The sequence below is a fragment of the Podarcis tiliguerta genome (genome assembly GCF_965153285.1).
Source record: "Podarcis tiliguerta genome assembly, chromosome: 3".
Taxonomy (NCBI): domain Eukaryota; kingdom Metazoa; phylum Chordata; class Lepidosauria; order Squamata; family Lacertidae; genus Podarcis; species Podarcis tiliguerta.
In genome coordinates, this window is record NC_139536.1 from 57,106,712 (window position 1) to 57,133,099 (window position 26,388).

The 26,388-nt window shown below is 41.5% G+C and overlaps 1 protein-coding gene across 1 annotated transcript; it reads left to right on the forward strand.

The window, feature by feature from the left end:
• The first annotated feature begins 6,691 nt into the window (after positions 1-6,691).
• On the forward strand, positions 6,692-25,942 carry LOC310674995 (pancreatic secretory granule membrane major glycoprotein GP2-like). Its single transcript, XM_083435103.1, has 9 exons — positions 6,692-6,811; positions 13,300-13,394; positions 14,725-14,829; positions 16,840-17,000; positions 18,042-18,177; positions 19,316-19,410; positions 20,405-20,573; positions 23,981-24,098; positions 24,834-25,942. The coding sequence occupies exons 1-9, from the start codon at positions 6,730-6,732 to the stop codon at positions 25,004-25,006; spliced, it is 1,134 nt and encodes a 377-aa protein (XP_083291229.1). The 5' UTR covers positions 6,692-6,729; the 3' UTR covers positions 25,007-25,942.
• Positions 25,943-26,388: the final 446 nt, after the last annotated feature.

Here is a 26,388-nt window from a genome sequence, read left to right on the forward strand (position 1 = left end):
CTCTTGTGTAGCTCACTTGATATCTATTAATCAGTTTAGCAGCTTATCAGAATTACATCACAGGGCAAATGTTAATGCTAACAGATGTGTTTTCAACACTGAAAAAATAAATTGTTGAAACACTGAGATTCAATAAGAGCTTCGTGGAGAAGACAAATACTCCTGTTAAGAGGGAATTTTTCATAGTATGTCTTCACATGGGAATGCATATTAGAAGTAACATCCTCCTGGCTTGCTTGGGCCATCACTTTCAAGTCCACCTCTCAAATGGGTATTTTGCATACTCATCTTCCTGCAGCATCTGAGCTACCATCAATCACAACTGTCTTTTGGAGTGTGTGGGAGGTGTTTGTGTGTCCTTAATCTTTACTCATCATTTGCTACCTTGGAGGTCTCTTATTAAGCAGAAAGATGGTTGAAGTGGAACCCACATGTGGAAGGAATAATATTTTTACACAGGGCTCAATTCCAACTTCATTTCCCTGCAAATAGCGCTTAACTTCAGTCCTGGGGACCAAATACAACTCTCCAAGTCTCATTGGCTGGCTCTTCAAGGTCTCTCCACACCACACAAGTACATTCTGGCCACACCCCTTGAGTGTTTTTACTTGCTGGTATGCATATCTTTGAGCTGCCTTTTGCTTGCCATGGGTGGAGGATAGAAAGAGGTGTGTGAGTGTGTGTACTGCACAAAGTTAAAATTTGCATGCATTGCTACACCTACTTTTGCATTTGGCCCCATTCATCACTCTCATGTCCTTCCCCCCACCCCAAAGTGATTGTGGTCCTTGAACTAAAAAAGGTTCTCCGCCCCTGACCTAACCAAAACCAACATACCATCGCGGAATACTGTGATAGCATATGAACCTATCCTGAAAAGTCTTAACATTGGTTCCATGGAACTGGGGTTTGTTAGGAAAGTGGAGATGAATCCTCATTTAGCCATGCCCTTTCTCTAGAAACCGTGTTAGCAGGGATTATTGGGAATGCCCAAAGATTGAGAGCAGGGTCCCAGAACAGACATAATTGAGGTGTGTGCTGTGTTTATCAGCCATATGAGTTTGTTTGTTTTTGTATGGAGCTGTTAGGCTTAAGAATCTTGGTTACTCTTATGTTAGCCACCCCTGTAGAATAGATTCTGGTGACTGATCTGCTCTTTTAAATATACAGATGTTATTTTACTATCTGTATTTAGTATCTTAATATTTTGCTAAATATTGCAGATTGTGATTCTTCCCTTGTAAAATGGGGATAAGTTACTTAAGGATGTAATCATATACCTATCTAAGAGAAAGCCCCATTGAACTCGAAGGCTTCTGAGTACACAAGTAAAGGATTGTGCTGTAACGCATGGGTTTTCTGTGACGAAAACGCTGGATTATAAATCCATTTGGCAGATCCCATGCCACCCCATGCCACTTAATCTTTCCAAAGCAGGCTTTGGGGATGTATTCTGAGTTGTTTTATGATTGTTGTCCTTGATTTAGTGTTAGTCCTCCCTGAGGCTCAGAGGCTTGTTAGTTTCCCTTTGGTTGCTAGAGCTAAAGCTTGTGCATGGATGGCATGTAAACATGGATGCCTCACTTTATTGGGGTGATGGATGTAGCTATCTTTAAGCTGCTTTAGACTTCGTTACAGATTTTTAAGATCATGTTTATTTCTGTTTAAGCATCTTTTTCTAACATCGTTATGCATAAGGCAAAGAATATCTGAGCTAAAACATAGTACAAATAAGCAATATGTGTGTGTGTTTGTCTAAGCTCTAAGCTGCTGGTTCAGTCACAACAAGAGTTTTGACCGTTTCAAGGAGCTGGACTTGGCCTGCAAAGCATCCGTTGGTACAACCAGCCTTTTTCTTCCTTTTTTGGTTGCCTGGAACATAAAAGTTGTTTACGAGAATGGTCATGTACTATAAACGTAGGCTTGAAAAAAAGATCCCACGCTGGGAGAAAAAGGAAGCCAAGGAAATTACTTGCTTGCTCCCAACCCCCCTCGTTTGCTCAGTCTGACAAAGATTGTGTCTGGTCAATGACATTAGGGCAGATGAGTCACAATCTATAAATTGGCTGCAATGAAAAGTGTGTTTTAGAACTAACATTGTAGGAAAGCCAAGCCACTTTTGAGAAGTTATTCACTCAGCAACACTATTCTGGGAATTTCTGTCCTTTTAAAAGCTGACCGAGCTTCAGTATGGTGAAAAATGCCAACTGGCTACTCTCGTTGGCCTAGGCACATGGAAAATGTTCCTGTTTATCACACTTATAATACCCATCCGCACTGCTTCAGAAGTTCTGCAGCCCCATGAAACAGGAACCCGCAGTTTGAATGAGAATTGGAGTTTTAAATATAATAATTTACTTGCCTGCGGCTTCCCAAATTAAACCGTGGGTAATTAACCATGGTAATTGCATTTGTTTCTCATTAAAACAAGAAATTCCATTGTTGAAATGTGACTTGAACAAAACCTGCCTCTCAAAATGAAGGTACCATGTTTCACAGCATCACAGCTGGAATTGCATATATCACAAGAAATCAAGTCACATGCTTATAAGGGGGAAAGGGATCTGAATATATCGATTTGGGGGTCCTCTGATAAGAGGCTATTGATTCAGTGGAGCAAGTATGCAGGCAATGATTGGTGATTTCCCGCTCTCTCCTGCAGCTCCTCACGCAGGAGAAGAAGAAATCCCTATGATCCCTGTTCTGCTAAAAAGCTTCACTGGGTCCAAGAGCCTTTCAGCTGAATACTGTATCCATCTTTTGAAAATACTTGTGTGATACAGCAGATGATACCCACAGTGAATTAAGGAGCAAACACAACCATTTCAGAAAACAATTTCATATCCCCTTTTGTGCTTTAATAAGAGTGTTGTTTCCAAAATAATAATACTGCTTATCAAGCAGGAAGATTAGTAACAAAACTGCTTGTTTTAGAAATTCACAATCGGAGTATGTACTGTAGAAATTATACTCTAACAGAACTTGTGCTTTCAACTGTCAATAGAGGTTTCCCTAATAATAATGATAATAATTTTATTATTTGTACTGTACCCATTTGACTGAGTTGCCCCAGCCACTCTGGGCAGCTTCCAACAGATATAAAAACAGATACATCAAACATAAAAAGCTTCCCTATACAGGGCTGCCTTCAGATGTCTTCTACAAGTAGTATAGTTATTTATCTAAACATTTGATGAGAAGGTGTTCCACAGTATGAGCCCCACTACCAGGGGCCCGCTGCCCGGTTCCCTGTAACCTCACTTCTTGCAATGAGGAAACTGCCAGAAGGCCCTTGAAGCTGGACCTCAGTGTCCGGGCTGAATGATGGGGGTGAGCGTGCTCATTTGGGTATACATAACCAAGGTCATTTGGGGCTTTAAAGGTCAGTGCCAACACTTTGAATTGTGCTTGGAAATGTGCCGGGAGCCAGCATAGATCCTTTAGGACTGGTCTTATATGGTCCTAGTGGCTGCTCCCAGTCACCAGTCTAGCTGCCATATTCTGGATTAGTTGTAGTTTCCGAGTCACTTTCAAAGATAGCCCCACATAGAGAGCATTGCAGTAGTCCAAGCAGGAGATAACCTGAGCATGCACCACTCTGGCATGACAGTGCGCAGGCAGGTAGGATCTCAGCCTATGTAACAAGTAGAGCTGGTAGACAGCTGCCCTGGACGCAGAATTAACCTGTGTCTCCATGGGCAGCTGTGAATCCAAAATGACCCCCAGGTTGCACACCTGGTCCTCATGAACCTGAAATGGCTTCTTCATGCGTGATTTGTTGAGGATTTGGAATAAATTATTGTGGGTCACAATTTTGTCCACTGCTGTAAGATGGAAACACCACTGGTTTCTGTTCAGTCTTTCATTGGGACCTGCCTACCTTTGTAGGCAAGGTCATACTTCACACAAGTGACAATCTAAGTAAGTTATTTTTATCCTCCTTGAACCATAACATAAGCCAGTTTTAAAATGTTTTAGGCAGCAATCCAGAACTCTGACTGGATTATTCCCGGTAATTTCTCACTTGGGGATGAGGAGATAGTGTGGTTTTCGTACGTTCTGGGTGTTGTACTGCTCTTGTTTTTACTTTCATGTGTTTTATTTACTGTAACATGCCTTGAATCTTTCCCCCTTTTTTTCAAAAAAGGGTGCCTAAGAAATCAAATAAACCTAAACATATGTGTTCACATGAAAGTGTCAGGCAGACTGTTGACTCTGAAGATGCCTCATCTTTCCCATCAGTCAATATAATCAAGAAAGAGGTGGCTTATCTTATAAACCACTAATGGACCCAGGTTGAATGCTAGCTCTTTTGTTTGGAGCATCCAAAGCATCATATTTAATTTGGTCCATTGCTGAGTTTAAATTATATAGTACACTGAAGAAAGGAGAGGGTTTGAAAGTTTGAAGATTTACATTCCTTAGAGTTCTATAATGAAAGTGGTTCCAGAGTTCAGTTTGGAACCATTGCTCCTGGGAATAGCCTTTCTGTTACTAACTTTGTAACCTAGTTACTGCGATCGTAATGTCCGGAGTTGCCATTCCTGGCTAGGTTAACTGAGGGATTCCTCCTGCTGACAAAAGGAGGAAGTTTGCCTAGATTAAAACACAAACAAGGCTTTTAATTCTTCCTTTTCCCAGTTGAATTAAGAGTTTGTTGTGCCTACAAGTAAAGACTACAGTCAGAGAAAGCTAATCATTTGCCGTGTTTGAGTACCAATGAGATGCAGGGAGTGCAATAAATTGTTAACTGTACATGTTTAGTCTTGGACCCAAGACTAGCAGTAAAGGGGCCAAACTATCAATGTGACATTAGAAGAAGAAGAAGAAGAAGAAGAAGAAGAAGAAGAAGAAGAAGAAGAAGAAGAAGAAGAAGAGTTTGGATTTGATACCCCGCCTTTCACTCCCTTTAAGGAGTCTCAAAGCGGCTAACATTCTCCTTTCCCTTCCTCCCCCACAACAAACACTCTGTGAGGTGAGTGGGGCTGAGAGACTTCAAAGAAGTGTGACTGGCCCAAGGTTACCCAGCAGCTGCATGTGGAGGAGCGGAGACGCGAACCCGGTTCCCCAGATTACAAGACTACCGCTCTCAACCACTACACCACACTGGCTCTTAAATACAAATACATTAATTACACACTCTCACAATCACCCTTCCACTATGATCTCACCATGATTCTCCACCTTCCAATGCTGCTATTTGTATTGGGAGGAATGTTCCCACTGAATTAGTCCAAAATTTGATCAACTAATGGTAGTGGATTTTCTTCCTAAATCTTCTTTATTTGCTTTAAACCCTAATCTTCCTGTTCATTCAGAAGTAAGCGCCACTGAGGTCAAGGGAGCTTAGTCCAAAATAAGTGTTTATGGGATTTCAACCTTTATTGCTATTCCTACAACATTCAGTGCTAAAGCATTACACATAACTAAATACTAAATAAAATTATTATTGTACTACTTGCCCTTGAGTGGTCCAACTGACACTGGGGTTTTTTTTTAACATTCTGAGTAGCGCTAGCTAACTGTGGATTTTTTTCTTCTCTCTTTTGAACAACTGGTCACCTCCTTTCCAAACACTAGATTGCAAGCATCTTCTGAAAACTCAGATTCAAAAGCAGTTTGCTTTGCAGAATTGGGTGTGAGAATCTAGGGTCTCTCGGAACTTGTTTCACCGTCATTTGGATCCTGAATGGTATTTTGGCATCATTCTCTACTGATAAACTTCCAAAATCCTTTTCCCTCATACTACTGCTGTGGGTGAACACCTGCCCTCTTAAACTCATTAACATAAAACTCCAACAGTTGTTAGGTCCAATACAATTCCATGGGCTGCAAGAGACAATTCAAAAAGCGGTTTAGCAACTCTTGACAATCCAACATTTTATTGGACCCATTAAAACTTTAGGTTTGTCTCCCTCATATTCTACAAGCAGCTATAGCAGCTATATTTCCCACTGAAATTCTTTTCATAGAAATGGTTGGGGTCATTGCCTGAAAATAACGGAAAACAGTGACTTGAGGGAAGTACACATTCTTTCAGGTTAATAGCATCATTTTGAAAGTGATGCTGCTTTTTTCCTTTGAGAAAACTCTCGCCTCTTTTAGAAAGGCATTTATTTATTTACATTGCCCATAGAGAAAATTAGGACATTATTTCCAACTCATGCTTTGTCTTCTGTGGGGATGGTGTTAGTGCCTTCTGTTATTATGTGCCTTTATTCCCAAGAAACAACAACAACCTAAATGAATGCATAAATAAACAAGGAGCTATAAATCATTTGCTGCCCTTCTGCAGAGCAGAATGGAAGCATATAAAACACCCAGAGGGAGAATCCCAAAGGGAGTCGAGGGAGGTCCTCCTCCTCCCAGATAAAGGATGTGTAAGCGGCTGCTATAGTAAAGACAAAAATGTGAGGTGGGGGGGGGGAAGGGTTTTCTTCTTGGGGAGAATTCAGCTCTAAAATAGGTGGTGACTTTGGCGTGAGTAATCATGGTCTCCAGTGGCTATCTCTGTGGAATCCTATTGTTGGACCCAGAACGCCCTTGCGTCTTCAGGCAGGAGGCATTCAAGTTTAGAAAGGGACGGGGGGAACACCACAGGGTAAAAGCTGTGAGGAACCGTTTACACCACACCCTCATCCAAACCCTCATCCAAGAGACCAAGTCTGAAGGGCAGGAAATCTCTGTTCAAGTTCCTGGCTGGTGCTCTTTGAGGAAACTTCGGTTGTGATGGCACCTTGCAAAATGCCCTTCTCTGCCCTCTTGGCGGCTTCTCTGCTGATGTCTTCAAGCGGGACCAACACTGGGGAGGGTGAGTTCTCTCAGGAGGAATCTACTTTGAAACTGTGTCTAGATCTTCTGTGATATTATTGGTCCAATTCTAAATTTACCTTTGTCTTATACCTGCACTTTAAATGCATTTATCAAAATGTAGCTTTGAAAACATAGCTTGCAGCACACTTTGATGTTTCTGTGCGTTGTGGCAAAGGTTCAGTATAGATACCTTAACAGGTTGTTTTTTTTAAATTACTAAGTCGCCTTTTCTATTGAATCAATGTTAGTAATAAGAATTCGCCTGGACTTGCACACCACCTTTGTGACAGTTAATAGATTTTAGAATAAATAATACACTGTTAAAGTACCTGGTTGGAAGTTCCTGAAACTGCTTGCCTCGATGGGTAAGTATCACTTGTTGCAATACTGTACTTTCTTTAAAAGGTTAATATAAATTTGCTGGTTATAATAAGCTACCATGTAAGGCTTGTGATTTCAGGCTACTACTGATGTCCCCAGTTTTAATAATAGTCTAAACTGAGAGAGAAAGTATCTGGGTGACTTTTTATTTTCCTGGTCTAAGGAATGCAAGCTTTCTTGAGGAGCAAGGATGAACCCTAAGAAACACAAACGCCAGCCCTCCTTCATGTAGGCTGGGGGAGCCCACAGTGGGGAAAGAGCGAGGGAGCAAAAAGTGGAAGGAGGGGCACAAATAAGAATGGAGGGAGGAAAGGAGGAGGGGAAATCCTCTGCAAGTGATCAGCTCAGAATTGTGGCAAGGGAGAAAATGAGATGGAGGGATTACGGCAAAAACAAACACACAACACTCTATAATGCTGCAAACTTTCCACCACTGGCTTTGGTGCTTCTCACCATCACAAAGATTACCTCTGTGTGAATGGGACCGTGACAGACAAAAAATGATTCTCTAGTTTTGCATTCAAGGAGAGGACTCCTATGCCATTAACATTTGTGAAAGTTCAGAAGAGGGAACACAAGCTAGTCTGAGTTGTCTTTTTTTGGGGGGGGGGGAAATGGTAGAATTGATCCCTCCTGGAAAGTTATGAAGCAAATTCTGCAGGTACCCTTCTAAGCAATTTATGTGAGATGAGCCAACTTGGCTGCTCCCATCTTTCAGTGTTTTAGACAATAAGTGAAGTCAGAAAGGTTATTAAGGAGTTTGAACGCCAGCTGATAGAGATCCCTGGGTCCTTAGGATCCACTCTTTTCACTTTGTCCTTAATGCACTTTTCCTGCTTCTCTCTCATTTTGTACTCCTTGAAATTTCTATAGTTTGCGCTTCCTTTTTTGCCTAGAAACTAGAGATGCATGTTTCCTGGTGATGGGTTAATTTTAGTACAGTACTCTAGAAGTTGTTTTCTGAAAATCCTGCCACACAACAAGTGCAGGTGGATGCTGTAGAATCCCACCCCCTGCAAAATAACAAATGGGAAAACTTTGCAAAGCACATTTAAAGCTAAAGACCAGACATGCATCAAGAATTCATTATTGCAGCTGAATTTTATACATGTCTACTGATGAGTCTTTGCTGTTTAATAGGGTTTATTCCCAGGTAAGAGAGTACAGGGTCACAGTGTAGGTTTAGGGTTGGCATTGGGGAGAAGCAGGGTTCTTGTGCCTTTAAGAGCTGAATGGCAGCTAAAAATTCAACAGGTTAAGCATTTTCTAGTATGGACATACAATTGGGGAAAGCTTCACCTGCTGACATTCTGTCTGTCAGACATTTTGTTATGTGTGTGACAGAAGATTTATTTTTTGGACCCTCCAAGCCACCTGCAAAAGAGGTTACAAATTTGCATATTACATAAAGCATCTGTAAATGTTATGCAAATCCCTCTCCTCTTTTGCAAGTGGGACAGAGGGCCTAAACTACACACAGTGGACTGGGTACAGAAAATTCTGTTGGAACCCCTGTGCTCCAATGCTTCAAAGGTGAAAGAGGTTACATCTATTGACATCCATGCTATCACACAACTGCTAAAGGTCCATGAATCCTAAGATGAATTGTGCCTAGTCACTTTCCATCAGTACAGCACAGTCATGCTCAGAATTATTCTGCGTGTGCTGTTGTTCAGGATTTTTGCTGGCACTCTCCTCCCTTCCCGTAAATTAACTGCTGCTTCTTGGCAGCTTTACAGACAGATTGGCAGCTGCAAAGCTCTAGCTTCTTTCAACAAAACTCTGGGAACATGAAAACAGGAGTAATTCTGATCCCATCATTTTACATGTGGACAAGTAGGGTAAATTCTTGAAAGCTGGCCCACCAGCCTTTGGGCATAAGTCCTCCAGATAAAGTTTGATAGTGAATAAAGAGACACAACAATATTTCCCCTGATCCTTGGATAAACGACAACATATATTTCTTAAAATTCATGGGACTTCTTTATTACTGATTTTAGAGTAACACTGGTGGCACTACATTTTAAAAATCTACAGTTTCTGCTGAATTCATAAAATAACCCACTGTTCTACATTTTACATTAAAAAACACTATAAATGCTTTAGAAATATTTTTATTAGAATATTTTCGTAGAATAGTTATTATTTAATCAGATTTTCCATTTGTTTGTTCCATTTGTTCAACTTTTTATTTTGCATTATACATCTAAGACTGAATCTCTTTCTGTGTCCAGGGCAGCTGTCTACCAGTTCCATCTGGTATGCAGGCTAAGACCCTACCTACCCACAGACAGTCTCACCAGTGGTGCATTCTCTTGGACTACTGCAATGCGCTCTACATGGGGCTGCCTTTGAAGGTGACTCTCAAACTACAACTAATCCAGAATGCAGCAGCTAGACTGGTGACCGGGAGTAGCCACCGAGACCATATAACACCAGTCCTAAAGGATCTTCACTGGCTCCCACTATGTTTCCGAGCACAATTCAAAGTGTTGGTGCTGACCTTTAAAGCCCTAAATGGTCTTGGCCCAGACACTGAGGTCCTCCTCCGAGGGTCTTCTGCTGGTTCCCTCACTGTGAAAAGTGAAGTTATAGGGAACCATTAGACAGAGGGCCTTCTCAGTAGTGGTCCCTCCCTGTGAAACATCCTCCCTTCAGATGTCAAGAAGGTAAAGAATTACACAACTTTTAGAAGACATCTAAAGGCAGCCCTGTATCAGAAGGTTTTTTATGCTTGATGTTTTCATTATGTTTTTAGATATGCTATAAGCTGCCCAGAGTTGCTTGGGGAACACAGCCAAATTGGCAGAGTATAAATAATAAAATTAGTAGTAGTAGTAGCAGCAGCAGCAGTAGTATATTGTAAACCATTCTGTAAACTGCATTGTAGACCACTTACTAATTCAGGGAAAGATCAGTTCACTGTTCTTCCATTGTAACATTAGTTCTAGACTACAGCTCAAATTTATTTTCAGGATTCCAAAAACAAACCAACCAACCAACAAACAAACAAAACATGAGAGAGTAATAATAGTTTAGGGGGTTGGGCAGGGGGTATATTCCATCCCTTCCCCTCCCTTTGAGGCCTCATTTGCTAACCTCATCTTCCAGCTGATAGAAATATGACAATCTAGATTAGTCATTCATCTCTGAAAACAATTCTGTGCTAAGATTAGGCTTTCAATACATACTGATCAACCACTGAAAGCAATGTGCTAATTCACCTTCCATTTTAGCCACCCAAAGGCTAACAATTTTTTCCTGAATGTAAATTATATTTCTTTCAAGCCAATAACCTCTGTGACATTTCAGCAGACCGTTAGTAAGTAAGTACCTTCAATGGAACCTGCTCAGCGATGCTTCAAGAAGTGCAAGAATCAATCAGCCAAAAGCTCTGTTAACATTATTTGGGTCTGATAAATATACAATTTCCGAAAGGCCAAAGCTAATTGGTGTTCTGAAGATACTTCCATGGCATCCAAAAACTAATCTGTTTTATGAAAAGCCCTGCAGCTGATTTGACCTGTAGACTCTCAACTCTATTGTGAACTAAACACGTAAGGCAGTGACTCATACAGCAAATTATTGAGGAAACACTAGTCTCCCATTATCTTCTTCATCTTCTTTGGCGATCACTTGTAGCTGAGTAAGATTGTCTTCCATAAACACAGTTTTAACAATGAGTCCGTAAGTGTCTGTGGAAGCCAATTCTGGATCCACACATCCTTCCACAGTGGGGACATTGATTTGATTACAGTGTGGATTTGCCAAGCATGCCTTCCTTTTAGCATGTTTCTCCCTTGCGTCCTGAGTTTGAGTGCCTTCAAAGCCCATGACACCTTTGGTAAAGGCTGTTTTCCAACTGCAGCACTCACAGACAAGTGTTTCCCAATTGTTGGTGTTTATACTACATTTTTTAAGATTTGCCTTGAGGCAGTCTTTAAACCTCTTTTGTTGACCACCAGCATTACGCTTTCCATTTTTAAGTTCGGAATATAGTTGCTTTGGAAGATGATAATCAGGCATCTGCACAACATGACCAGTCCAACGAAGTTGATGTTGAAGAATCATTGCTTCAACACTGATGATCTTTGCTTCTTCCAGTACACTGGTATTAGTTCGCCTGCCTTCCCAAATGATGTGTAAAATTTTTCGGAGACACCGCTGATGGAATATTTTGAGGAGTTGGAGATGGTGTTTATAAGTGATCCATGTTTCACAAGCATACAGTAAGGTTGGTAGTATAATAGCTTTGTAGACAAGCATTTTGGTTTCCCTCGATTGTCCCGGTCCTCAAACACTCTGCACTTCAATCGGGAGAAAGCTCACAGAGCTCAGGCAATGCTGGATTTTGGCATCAATGTCAGCCCTTGTGGAAAGATAACTGCCCAGGTAGGAGAAGTGATCAACACTTTCCAACGTTACACCATTGAGTTGGATTTAATCACTCTGATGTTGCCACTTATTGGAGATGTGGAAGACCTGGCCCCATATTGACTCATATCTACAAAGAGATTGACCAGAAAATCAATAGAATGGGTCTCAGCAAAACCAGCTATCTTCAAAAAGCTCAATAAAACTAGAAAATAGCTTACTCGCCCTCACATTTGTAAACTCTGTGATGATCCTCATAATCAGGAACACAACAGGTCAAAACACCTCCTTTCAAACCACTCTCTTCAGATTCCCCAAACCACCTGTGAAAGAGAGTTTGGGAAGCCATGTTTCCCAAAAGCTCTTGCATCTTAGAGTTCTAGGCATCAGGGTAGCTGTGAAATGTAACTATCCCAAGTGTCTTGAGTCCACATCCTGGAGGACTCTGGTTTACAAACTCTCTCGTGTTTTTTACTCAGCTGTTGGAGCACTGTATGTGCCAGGGAGAGAGGCAAGCCTTACACAGATCTATCTAGAGCTCTTGCTGGGGTCAAACTACTGCCAAGTGAGTTTGGGGGAAGGAAAGGGATGGTAAGAAGGGAGGGAAGACTGACTGACAGCTCTGGAAGGCTGCCCTACAATATAAGTCAGGCTCAAATGCAGAAGGATCCAGGTCTGGGGAAACTCCAGTTTGCCTCCATCACAAGCAGGAATATGATGTCATAGACATCAAAACCTATTGAACTGCTCCTGCAAATGAAATAGCTTTCACCCACAATATTCCTGTATCTTATAGCAAGGCAAGAATTCTGACACTACACCTGCCAAAAAAAACACACACAAAAAACCAAGCTTGGATAAGCAGCAACCACTGGTATCCTCAGTGAGGAAACAGGCACGGTAGCTGTTCCACAGCTGGGACAATCTGGTCTAATCCTAGATACCATTAAACTAGTTTAGCATTTCAGCTACACTGAAGAATACACACTAAAACTGAAGACACAAGGAGATATCTTTATTGCAGTGGGTCATAAGACTGGGCTATACAGAAGTGTTCACTTTCCCAGAATAGTAGTAATTATTGTAAGAATTGGACATGAGTGACTGACAATGTTTGCAACTGGGTAATAAGGCCCCACATTACAAGTAGGGCTATGCCATTTTTGGAAATTGCTAAGAAACCTGTACACTGCTAGGGAAAAACTGGTCATGCACACGCAAGTTCTGAACTGCAGCCAGTGCATCTGATTTGGGCCTTAACTTTGGTAAGAATCCCAAAGAGAGCCAGTGTGGTGTAGTAGTTAAGAGCAGTAGACTCATAATCTGGTGAATCGGGTTCGCTTCTCTGCTCCTCCACATGCAGCTGCTGGGTGACCTTGGACTAGTCACACTTCTTTGAAGTCTCTCAGCCTCACTCACCTCACAGAGTGTTTGTTGTGGGGGAGGAAGGAAAGGAGATTGTGAACCGCTTTGAGACTCCTAAGGGTAGTGATAAAGCGGGATATCAAATCCAAACGCTTTTTCTTCTTCAAGTGTTCTGGGAAGCCGCAGAATTCACAGATATTCACTAACCTAGTATTTCCTTTGGAATTTCACCTTTGCTTTTCAGCGATCCAGATTCAAACTCTGTACATACCCACATGCAGATCAAACCCACCCACCCATACACCAGAAAGCCGGGACTTTTCCTCCCATTCTTTCCCCTTTAACAAGCAGTGTTTTTACATACAGACATAGAAATCAACGAGACCATCATATGTACTAAGGACCTGATTGAAGTAGAAATTCCCAGCGCATTCTTCCTGTCAAAGAACCCTCCAATATTAGTAAGTACTGTGATTTTATAATTTTAATTAAAAAAAACCACAATCCATTTGGTCACTTTAACATGAGGTAATCCCCTTTATTTTGGATGTGTGAGTGCCAATGCATATTTAGCAACCACTGCATGCACACACACACATACACACATGGGAGGAACCCTGAAGTTTATAGAATTGCAAACAAAAAAATTTGGGGGCAGACGGCGGACCCAACAAGGAGGGTGGGACCCAAAGACAGGCCAAGGAGGACTGAGTTGCCATGAATGCTGACTGTTGTGTGTGGTGGTGGTGAGGTGAGAATGGAAGGGCATGGCTGGCCCCCTGAACAGGAATACTCCACAGTGCAACATTTTGTTGTACAGTGGTACCTCAGGTTACATACGCTTCAGGTTACATACGTTTCAGGTTACAGACTCTGCTAACCCAGAAATAGTGCTTCAGGTTAAGAACTTTGCTTCAGGATGAGAACAGAAATCGTGCTCCGACGGCGCGGCAGCAGCGGGAGGCCCCATTAGCCAAAGTGGTGCTTCAGGTTAAGAACAGTTTCAGGTTAAGAACAGACCTCCGGAACAAATTAAGTACTTAACCTGAGGTACCACTGTATATCTCATTGGGGGGGGGCGGTTTCTGGATGCTTTCCTTTTTCCTATTACAAATCAATAACCCAGAGGAGCTCATAAAGAGTTGTGACTAATAGCCCATTTCGTTGCCTCTAGTTTCTAGAACTGTAGCATAAGGGAACATTATTTATCCAGATCTTATCTGCAGAGATCTTCTGCTATCTACATCGTCATATGCTTTATATTCTAATTTTCTGGGAGCTGCCAGCCAGACGATGATAAAATGTGAGCTGGTACATTGCAGACTACGCCACATCAAAATATTAGGAAAATGCCAGGTCTTTCTTAGTGCCTTCAACCATGAACTATTTTAGCTGTGCTCAGAAAATTCAGGGGGAGTGGCTTTTGAAAGAGGGGTAGATTTTTCTCATGCTGCCGCTTTCTCTGTGTCCAACTCCTAATGGGATCATAGGCTACATCACACGAATGGATTTTCATTCCCCCCAAAATTGTTACTATCACATGATAGAATGTACCTGTCGATAGAAGGCAGGTTGGCACTTGGTAAAATTGTATCTTGATGACTGTGAGTCCCAAAAGGCAAAGGAGGTGTTTTCATGCAATAATGCCATGCTTCCAAGTGAAATGACAGGTGTCAGGACCAAGGATATGCTGATTAGCTAGTGCAACTGTAAACATAATCTAAAACTGTGTCGAGAATTATATTGTAAAATTAAAAGGAAAAAGGAAAAAGAAAGGTTTTTCCTTTGCAGGTCTCTGATTTACATCTTAATGACCCAGCATGTCATGGTACTCAAGTAGGAAACCTCTACATATTCAGCATTAAGACCAACTTCACAGACTGCGGAACACGAATGGTAATATGCAAAAGATGTTGCTGTAGTCATGACTTTTTACATACTGCATTTATCCTCTTGTATCCTGCTTATTTAGTACAGTGGTGACTCGCAAGACGAAAAGAATCCGTTCCGCGAGTCTCTTCGTCTAGCGGTTTTTTGGTCTTGCGAAGCAACCCTATTAGCGGATTAGCGGATTAGCGCTATTAGCGGTTTAGCGGCTATTAGCGGCTATTAAAGGCTTAAGGGATTAGCGGATTAGCTGCTAAAAGGCTATTAGCAGCTTAGTGCCTTAGAAAAAGGGGGTGGGGAGCGAAAAAAAATCGCAAGAATCGCAAGACGTTTTCGTCTTGCGAAGCAAGCCCATAGAGAAATTCGTCCTCCGAAGCGCATTGAAAAACGGAAAACCCTTTCGTTTAGCGGGTTTTCCGTCTTGCGAGGCATTCGTCTTGCGGGGCACCACTGTATATGAAAGAACAGCTTTTGAAGAATGACAGAATCTCACACACATTAAACTCTATATGGAGCTAAATAATCATCTGCTTTGTCTCTATTCATAATGTAAACCACAAAAACATCATTCCTGCCTTTTAGAAACTGATTGAGAATAGCCAAAACACCAAGAACCAGATTAACATGTGAATCATACAGAGGTGGCATAGATTTATATGCAGCTTTCAGTGGTTCTCAACCTGTGGGTCCCCAGATGTTGTTGGACTATAACTCTCATCATCCCTGAGCTCTGGCCTTGCTAGCTAGGGGTGATGGGAGTTGTAGTTCAACAACATCTGGGGACCCACAGGTTGAAAAAGGCTGCGACTTGATTGTGTTTGCGGAAGTGTGTGTGTGTGCGTGTGTGTGGTTTTTTATGTATTCCATCTCTTACATGTCCTTCATGATAAAGTCCCAGGGCAGGTTACAGCAATTTAAAAACACAATATTAAAACAGTTCAAAAGTTCCATGATACTATTGGATTTTATTACAGTGGTACCTCTAGATATGAACGGGATCCGTTCCGGAGCCCCGTTTGCATCTAGAGGTAAATGTAACTAGCGATGGCGTGTCTGCGCACGTGCTCATCACTTTTCGCCGCTTCTGCGCATGCACGTGACGTCATTTTGAACATCTGCACATGCGCAAGCGGCGAAGCCCGGAAGTAACGCGCTCCGTTACTTCTGGGTTGCTGAGGAGTGCAACTCGAACACGCTCTACTCGAAGCATATTTAACCCGAGGTATGACTGTATTTTAAGCAAAAACCATTGGTTAAACATTGCTCTCCTTCACAGCATACATTAAAAGACATGACTTCCCTCAAATAACCCCGGAAACTGTAGTTTGCTAAGGGTACTGGAAAGTGTAGCTCTGTAAGGGCTAAACTAGAGGTCCCAAGATTCTTTGGGTGAAGCCATGTGTTTTAAATGTCTTAAATATATTATGTGGATGTCGCCATTCTAGGGCGGCAGAAACTATACCAATACTCAAAATCCCCCAAGTGCATTTGTGACTTATCACAGTATTTTACTACACATCTGGGTTCAAGGACAGAAGCAGTCTGTAAAGGTCTCTAGTGCCTCTCTCCTTTCCCTGCCCAGAAAAAATATGCTATTACTTGTGTGATCCTTAATCTCTTTCTTTGAACTGGGAGAGCAGAATGGCTAAGAACTGACCTGGGTCTGGGGCTCTGCTCAATGAACCTTTGATAAGACATCTGTGAGGATCTTCCTTTCCTTACTGGGTGCTCTAGTTCAGGCATAGGCAAACTCAGCTCTCCAGATGTTTTGGGATTACAATTCCCATCATCCCTGACCACTGGTCCTGTTAGCTAGGGATCATGGGAGTTGTAGTCCCAAAACATCTGGAGGGCCGTGTTTGCCTATGCCTGCTCTAGCTGGTTAAGGAGCAAAGCTTCCAAGTCAGGAAGCACAGCTTCAGAGCAACCTTCAGTTCCCATTGCCACTACATTATTATTTTCCTATCCACTTAAGTTTTGGGACTTACTGGGATATTTTTGTGTTTTACTAACTTGTAGGATTCCGATGGTGCACATATTATTTTCATCAACACCATACAGAACCACCTCTCTGATATAATCACAAGAACTTTTATCAATATCACATTTGCCTGCCGATATCCTATTAATTATATGGTACAGCAACCTAATGGAGAAAATAAAATCAGTGTTGATATCAGGTAAGCCTGTTGCCCTTGTTGTTTTCTGGATAACAATATTGTGCCTGGATTAGAAATAGACAAATCTGTAAATTATGGTTTCTCAATTTTCCAATTCAGTTATCACCATTTCCAAATTAGTTTGTGATTTATTTATTTTTAAACCTACATGCACACATTTTGGAACACAATTTCCGATATATGCATTTTTGCAAGCAATGTTCCCTAACATGATACATTTTTGTATTTCCCCCCCCACAAATGCAAGCATTTTTGTGTGCACTTTTCCATATCATGCAGTATTTGGCCATGCTTTTTTGATTGCATAACTGCACTGTAATGTTTGGAGAAGTGTGAATTTTGAACAGCAGCTGCATTTTGGTTCACATATTGGTTTGAGAAGTGCAAATTACATATGTTCACATTTAAATAGAAACTGAACTCATTTCGTCCTCCATCCCAAATCTGGATTAAAGTCACGTGAGAAGTATGCAGACAATATTGGGTTAATCACTGCACTAAGTTAGCTGCATAAAAAGTGTGCTCTGTTGAAGTTCCTTGAGACGAGTGGGACTCTCTTGCTTAGAGCTCTTACTGTGTTTTCCATAGCATAGCTTCTGTGCATGAAAGGCAGGCATGCATCTAGTTAGGACAAGCTTATTGTTATATCACCATACTTGGGAAACTTTCACTGGCTGAAAGTTTCTGCCTGTCATGCAGCTGGTCCAAGTCACAGGAGCTTGCCAGAAAAAAGTTGCAAATTTACTTAAAAGGGTATCATCACCACTGGCTACTAGAGCTGCTCCATTCCTTGCAACCTGATCCTAGGCATTTGTGTATAATACTGAAGTACCAGTATAAGAGCTCTGCAATGCCAGTGTTGTAATTTCCATAGCTGCCCCAGGCCTCACCATTAGGCTTCCCTAGTAAATCATGCACACGTGTGTGGTGTGGTGTGTGTGTGTGTGTGTGTGTGTGTGTGTGTGTAATGATGACAAATTATCGTGGAAATTGTGTCATTTCAACATCTCCATCGTATCTATTTGTCTTTGTTTGTGACAGGACCATTACACTAAATACAGAAGATGGAAATTTCTCTGTATCCATGATGCTGTACAAAGATCGGCATTTTGAAGATATGTGGACTACCATTCCCTTTCTGACTCTAGAGGACAACGTATTTGTCAAAGTGAAAATGGTACCTGGGGTTATTGAGTCCCTGATGAATCTGAGAGTTGAGTTGGTGGATAGATAGCAAAGGCAAGACAGCTTCATCCCGCCAGGCACAAGCCAAGATCCATGGGGGGGGGGGGGGCAAAAGCAACACGAATCTGAGAACATTTTTGAATGTGACTATACACTTGTGGCTTACTTTATTATCATCCATTTGCAGGAGTGGGGTTGGGAGAGGATAATAAAATACATAATTTTTTTAAAAAGAGAATGAATTTCCTATCAATCATACGGTTTCAGACAGATAGGACCAGAGGGAATAGGGATATCAGGAGCATTAGGGCTAAGAGCTAACAATATCCAAATCAGAGAATTTACATTCACCCATAGGCCTCAACCTTACTGTTCATGGATAAATCCTAACCAGGGGCCTGGGGAGAAATGAAGCAGCAGATCTACTTTACTGCTCTAGCACCAGCTAAGGGTGAAGGTAGAAGACCCCACCCTCCACATTTTTTGCCATGCCAGGAAATGGTATAACTCAGGGGCCCGAAAGAAGACTCCTAAGGGGACATGTGAGGAATTGGATCCAGGAGAACTAAAATTGTTGGCACCCACCCCCTACTCCAAAACGTCCTGATTTGGAGCTTACCATTTGCCACTGCTGGTGGGAGAAGCCAGCAGAGACAAACCTATACCCCATCCTAACACCACTCCCTAACACCGCTCATCCACCAACCTTGTGGGTGGGGTAGGTACTCTTTTTCTGTGCATGTATTTGGGGGTGGGCAATGCAGAAGAGAAAATTGCTTGCAATAATTTGTATCTCTAGGAGAAAGGTGCACTAAAATACTGGTGGATTTTTGCAAGGGCTAAATTTTTTTTTTTAAAAAATTGCAAACTGATGCAGAACTGATATGCCAAGCTGAACTGAAGTCTGGAAAAATACGAAACAGAGAGAACCCAAAATTGACAACTTTGTCTAGCCCTAGTGACAGCTGCCTTCTATTTGTACCCAGCATCTAGTTGTCACAGTTTCTTGTTAGCTATCATGGCTGACAGTCATTGTTAGGCTCATCCTCTCTGTTCCTATCTAGTTCTTTTGAAAGTTACTGACTTAAGAAACAAGAACCCTGTTTATGTTCTGTCTCTGCATTTGGCAGGTCCCAGGCAACTTAATCATTAGGCTTGAAAACTGCTGGTCTACCCCAACGAAGGATCCTGTTCATGCTGTCCAGTATTCTTTTATCAGAGACAGGTTCGTATCCCGCTTTGGTAAAATGGACAACTCATTCTGAAAACATACTGGGCTGAGCTTTCCATTTCATTTAAAAAACAAAGCAAAATGACCACTGTGAAGGGGAGGCTGACCAGTGAAGTCAAAGCTGTGCTTCAAGAGTTGAGTGTAGGTATTATCAGCATCAGACTCATTGATTTCATTGTTGTTGAGAATACTAGAACACATTCTGAGGGAGACTGTAATGAGAATGCTAGTAATAGCAAAAGGTTGCTTTGGTGAATGGTGCTGAATTTGACCTCTCCCTCTTACTGTTTCCTCTTCTCTTAAGCAAATGAGCCAGAGGCTTATTTTTCACAAATGTTGTTGTTGTTTAGTCGTTTAGTCGTGTCCGACTCTTCGTGACCCCATGGACCAGAGCACGCCAGGCACTTCTGTCTTCCACTGCCTCCCGCAGTTTGGTCAAGCTCATGCTGGTAGCTTCGAGAACACTATCCAACCATCTCATCCTCTGTCGTCCCCTTCTCCTTGTGCCTTCTTTCCATTTTTTCACAAATAGCAGGTGCCTTTGCATCCTTGTGCGGGCCCATCTCTCTTTGTGTAACAAGTAAATACGTACATGTTTGTCCATATGTGCCTGTACCTCTAAAGCTGTACATGTAAACAGTATGATTTGAGTAAATCAGCCTTCAACAATGGCAGAATCCATAGCTTCAATGGTAACCCCAAGTACTTTGGCATAGAAGGTTTTTCTGACTTGTAAGGAGCAAGGAACCATTTGTCACACCGAAAGGGCTGGTAAAATGGAAAAAAATATGCCCAATATAGACCTCTTTGATGCAAGAAATGCTCACAGTTGAAAAAGCATTTTAATAGTAGTATACTTTTGAGTCAAGTACTTTGCACTAAGACTGGGTTTTCTTCTGGGTAGTCTATCCATAATGTGTGTATTCATTTTTTGCAGAGATGCCAGCTTTTGATGTAATCATATATTTTTGGTTTTGTTCCTGCATAGCTGCCCACAATTTGTAAAAGATGAAACCCTATCAGTAATAACAAATGGAGAAGGCGAAGAAGCACTCTTCAGGATCCAAATGTTCAAATTTGTTGGCATCGCATACAACCATGTTTTCTTACACTGCACAGTTCAGATTTGTCATGGCACAACAGCTGCTTGCAAACCAGTAAGTTGATTTTTTTTACAGGAAAATTTCACATTCAAAATTTGAATTAAAACTTTGCATTTTGCACTCAAAGTTGAGGCTATTTTTGTTCTGGTGTGTTACTGTAAAAGGGAATGAAAAGAAAATGCTAAAGATGGTATTTCCTTCTAGCAGCTGGACTTTGAATGGAAGGGAGCCTGGCTGTGGGGAAATGATTGGGGAGACTAGCTGTGAGGCAAAAAGAAGCACACAAGATGTTTCAATAGGAGCCCTTGTCTGCACATCGCTATTGAAGCCCCCTCAATGGTCCTTCAGAGTCAAGTATTTTCTGCTGTGCTGTTCCACTTCAATCCATGTGTTTCTGGAGTGTGTCACACATGAATATTCATCACATATCACTTCATCATTTTGTGGCAACTTTAAGAAATGAACGAGCTATCAGAGTACAGTACTCCGAATGGGAAAGTCATCTTGAGATTAGAGTTAACTGTAGGAATGCTTCAAGAAAAATATGTTAATGTGTGCATTTAACAGATCCTGATTTGTCAAAGCTAAGAAACTGAAAGGTTTTTGCAGCTGCCAATGAAGGATAATCCTTAAAAAAAAAAAAAAAAAGGCTGACTGAACAATTATCAGAAGCACTGGAGCTCATTTTTTGTTTGTTTGTTTATTTTCCTTTGTGCTTTCCCCCTCTTGCTACCAGAGCTATCGCTGCAGATAAAACTATCATTTCATAGCTTTAATTGCAGCCAGCTCATACAGCTACAGGTTATCAAATAATGAGCATGGGTGTATGACTCATCCAGTCTCTTTCCATTAGAGCTGGAATCATCCAATCAATATCCAGCATCACCATTTATTAAGGCAGAACTGGAAGCCGCCTGGGTTTGTCTTCCTGACCCAGAGTCTGTGACATGGGAAGTCCAAGGAGATCAGAATGGTTTCTGGGGTTGAGACAGAGAAGAGGTGGTGGAGGAATTCCTGTAATCTGGCATACAAGGATTGTTGTGGCTTCCTCCCCTTCCTGATTTGGAAGGTTACAATATAGCATGCAATTGTCAGCGGGGAGTTTGGGGTTGGGTGGAGAAGGGCTAAAGGCGATAGTGTATGTATTGCTTTTGCAGATTCCTGAATCACAGTCTTTCAAACACACAATGCAGTGTCATAGGAACATATCTGAAAAAGTACTCAGTCCCAATGGCAGTATAACTAGGTGACCTTTACTGGCAGTCAACTAGCAAATTATTTCTGCAATTAAAGCAGGGCTTTTTAACAGATGCAGTATAATATCCTGTTTCAGAATGACACTGTTCCTTAAAACTGTTTGTATCTGAATCATCAGCTGGTAGGTGACTGAACAGTATCCCTGTGAATTATTTTAGAAAATAGATGCTTCTACCTTAGCAGCAATTGTCATTGTTCTGAAAAAACTCCAGAGAAGGATTTATTTTCCTAGTGCTATAATGAAAATGTCACTATACTTATATACTGAGCAAGGACAAAATGAAATCTGAAGTCAGTGTGACGCTTTGGATGGAGACAGTTATAATATCAGAGGCTAGCACTAGATGGCTTATAAAACAGTTCAGGCCAATAACAGCAGTGACTCTTATGCAAGCAAGCCCCATTCAGTTAAATTTAAGAGTCTACAGTGTATGTAGAATGAGAACTTTCTATAGAGTAGTAGTGTAGAGTTCCAAAATAGTAAGTCATGTGGATCATAGGGAGTTTTCTGGTTAGTTCACTATGGGACTTATTACTTGCTTGCTCAGAAAAGAGATGCATAAAAAAAAATAGGAGACATTACATCTCAAATTCCTACATAACATAAAAGGAATAAATGCTGTTCTGCTATTCCTTCTGGTTTCCATGTTGAGCAGTATCTTCTGCAGTAAACCTTCAGTTCATCCACACACACCTCTTTCTCTCTCACACACACGTGCACACACAATGCTTAACTTCCTCTAATCATACCCATTGCCATCTTCTTCCGACTTCCCTTTGGGGATGGGCTATAGCTCACAGTTAGAACATATGTTCTGCATACAAAAGGTCCCAGGTTCAATCTCTGGTACCTCAAGTTAGGACTGGGAAAGACTTCTGCCTAATACCCTAGAAAGCCACTGTCACTCAGTGTAGGGAGTACAGAGCTAGATGGGCCAATGGTCAGACTTGGTATATATACGTAAGGTTGCTACCTTTGTTCCTATGATGGATAGATTGCAAGAGATTGGTGGGTTACGCATCTTTATGATTCTAATAGTCTGGCATGGTGTGTTAAGGAACTTTATGACTGAACATTAATACACATCTCTGCATATCACCCTTCAGTACTTGAGTTGGAAAACTTTGGCAATATACTTATGAGTTTGTTAGACACCCTAAATTCCTGGCTCCAGTAGGTGTTAATCAAGCTGCCTGGATCCAGCAAGGGTTAAAATCTAAGCCAGGCCAGTCTCCTGATGTGGCAACTGGCTGGGAGATTAAGAAAGCAAAAGGAAGCTAATAGCCCATTAAGAAAGCTATGGAGAAGGGGTCTGTGCAAGAAGGCAAATGGGCAGGGCCCCTCCTCCAGCTCCTAAATAGATAGTGAGAAGACAAAGGCAGATTTGGAAGTAGAGTCTTTAGAGTTGGCTGTGACATGACCAAGGGAGAAAAGTTAGAGAGCTATGCTGATATTGATGACATCCAAGGCTGTGGCTATGGGAGAAACAAGACCGTTTTGGGGTGTTAATGTTGTGGGCCCCTCCATTGCAGGCTCAGGTTCTATATATGTGTAAAGGACCCATATAAAGACACCAGTTTCCGCACTGTCTCATATCCAAAAGGACACACAGACCCTTGAACCTAGTACCCCTGGAATCTTGTAGGTAAGAAAAGGTAAAGGACCCCTGGATGGTTAAGTCCAGTCCGAAGACAATATGGGGTGCGGCACTCATCTCGCTTCAGGCCAAGGGAGCCGCTGTTTGTTCAGACAGCTTTCCGGGTCATATGGTCAGCATGACTATACTGCTTCTGGCGCAAAGGGAACACCATGACAGAAGCCAAAGCGCACAAAAACGCTGTATAGCTTCCCATCACGACAGTACTTATTTAACTACTTGCACTGGCGTGCTTTCAAACTGCTAGGCTGGCAGAAGCTGGGACAGAGCAACGGGAGCTCATCCCGTCATGGGGATTCGAACCACCAACCTCCCGAGCAGCAAGCCCAAGAGGCTCAATGGTTTAGACCACAGCGCCACCCAATCCCAGAGATTGGGGTGGCATGTAACAATACCTTTCATTCTGACTGGCACATTATTTTCTAAGTAGCCTTTTACCTAACCAAATGGGAATTACTTGTAATCCTAGGGTTTCTTATTGTGCACTACAGTACTCTGATAATCACTTTAGGTTCACACATATTTACTGGTTTGTGTTTTTTCTAGAACTGCACAGATGATAGTCTGACCAGAACGAAAAGAGAAGTCCCACCCTTTTCTAGTCACATGGTATCTTATGGCCCTATAAAGCGAAAGGTGGCAGATAATGAAGAGACTAATGTTGGTAAGTGGCTAAAAAAGTGCATGCCTTAAAATATAAATCTTCAATAGAGTTACAGAGAACAATAGTGGTTCTCTTTTGCAGCATACAAATGTCCAATCTAGTAGAATAAAGATAATGGATGGAATTCAACATCATGCTTGATGAACATCCTCCCTAAACAATCATTTCAATTTACCAGACAGAACCGCCCCCATGTACTGTTCTGGGGGGATGTGGGGAGGAGATGGGGGGAAACCTTATTGAGTAAGCAGAAATCTTTGTGTAAAAATTGAAAAACATCAATTAAGCAACATCAATTAAAAATCCTAAGGTTAATAATATAAGAAGTGGTTCATCCTCCATTCCCAGAAGAATGACTTTAAACACATTGAGAACTCACCTAAGTGACTGGCCAGTAAATGTGTATGTCTGCAGGTTCCATATTCAGCATCTCCAGGGAAGGAGAGTCGGCAAAGACCTTGGCCTGTGATCCTGAAGAGCCATTTCTAGTCAGAGTAGACAATACACTGGGCTAGATGGACCAATGATGAGCACAATGCAACTTCATGCATTTGTAGCAAACATCAGGATATTCCCCTCTTGCTGCCATCTGGTGCAGGTGAAATCCATGTTGCTGCTCTGTTTAAAGCAGCATGCAAATGCAATTCAAAGTTTTATAATGGTTAACATTATTTCACACATTAGATTTGGTGCGAAAGTATTAACTTTTCTGGAAATCGTTCTGCTTTCTTTCAGACAGAGGAAAACTTCTACCAGTAGACATTTTGATCCTTAGTGGAATTCTGATGGCTGTACTGGTGACAACTGTAGTTTTTGGAAACCTTTTTCTTCAGTCACGGAGGACCTACCCTACTATGCAAGCACAACTAACAATGTCCCGTTTTCTCAACTCTGAAGTACCATCATGATTAACTGTTCCCATATATTTACATATTCTATAGAAATCTACTGATATTTTTATCTAGCTACAAGTAAAGATTACCCAAAGTAGGTAAATAATAAATGTAAGTGAACCTACAATTTGAAGACCACTTCAGATGTGAACTGTCTTCTCAACTTCTCATGCACAAAAAATGCCCTGAAGATTGTATATATGTGTACATTTTGCTGTGTTCATGCATGTTCTGATGGAATGCTTCTCAGTATAATTGCTGGGTGAGTGTGCATGACCATGGATGAGTGTGTGCTCACTATACTTGATGAGCTGGATGCTGATTGCATTATTTTTTTCTTCAGAAAAGTGTTATCCATGTAAGAAATTTTTCATGCTTGAATAGCCATTCCTCCATTACATACGTTAGATACATGCCTCTCAGGAAAAGCATTTATTTTCTGAGATTCCCCCTCCCCCCATGGAAGCGGTCAACTTCAGCTGTCATTTCATTTTTAATGAATGTTATAGTTATGATCTATTGCTCAGACACTCAGATGAAAACTACGGCTTTCCTTCTGCTGCTATGAAATGGCTTATGTTGCTATTAATTGCTATTAATTGTCCTCAATAAGCAAAGCATTGTTTAGTAGCAGAAACTGGTGAAATTGTGTGACCCTTCTTCCCTTTACTCCTTTCCCCCCTCTGTGCTGCATCAAAGAGTTATGGCACAATTCTGCAAGTGCAGTACTTGCTAATTTTATGAACTGTTAAGATTTGTCTGAGCTACTTATAATAGAATTGTTTCTGAATAAACACTGATCTACTGCTAAAAAGTTTGTAATGCTGAATGAAACAAGACCTTATTTCCCTGACTACAATATTTATCACAACCTCCAGAAAGGTAGCCATGCCCCCTCTGTAGCAGCAAAAGCAACAAAAAGTGGTGAAGATTAACTGTTAACATCTTACTGTGACATAATACCTTTATCAAGAATTTAGCTAAGCAGGATGTAAGCACAACACAAACGAAATTGTTCTGGATTCTCCTGTCCACAGGTTCCAGAAGAAATGGATCCCTTCAGTAGTAAAAGGGGTATGCCCTTGTCCTGTGTGTGCATGCTTTGATCCCAGTTCTGTCTCCACAGCCCTTCTGATGGCAGTGAGCTCCAGCCATCTTTACCACCCATCTTCAAGATGCCAAGGAAAAGGGGACTGGGCTTTATCAGCACAATACATTTCTTTATAGCTCAGCAAGTCATCATGCAACTATAATCTACAGCAGCCATTCCATCAGACTCCAGGGGTCTGCTGAAAGACCAGCAATGTTTGGCTCTTCTTGAAATTCTTCTATTCCAACTGGTCATCACAAGAACTCTGCATTTAAGAAACAGTGCTTGAGTTTTCTTTTTTCGAACT

Excerpts from the sequence above, each read along its gene's own strand:
- LOC310674995 (XM_083435103.1), top strand. The coding sequence starts at position 6,730 with ATGGCACCTTGCAAAATGCCCTTCTCTGCCCTCTTGGCGGCTTCTCTG. Across the intron at positions 14,830-16,839 it reads CAGACTGCGGAACACGAATG|GATTCCGATGGTGCACATAT; the intron begins GTAATATGCAAA and ends ACTAACTTGTAG. Across the intron at positions 20,574-23,980 it reads CAACAGCTGCTTGCAAACCA|AACTGCACAGATGATAGTCT; the intron begins GTAAGTTGATTT and ends TGTTTTTTCTAG.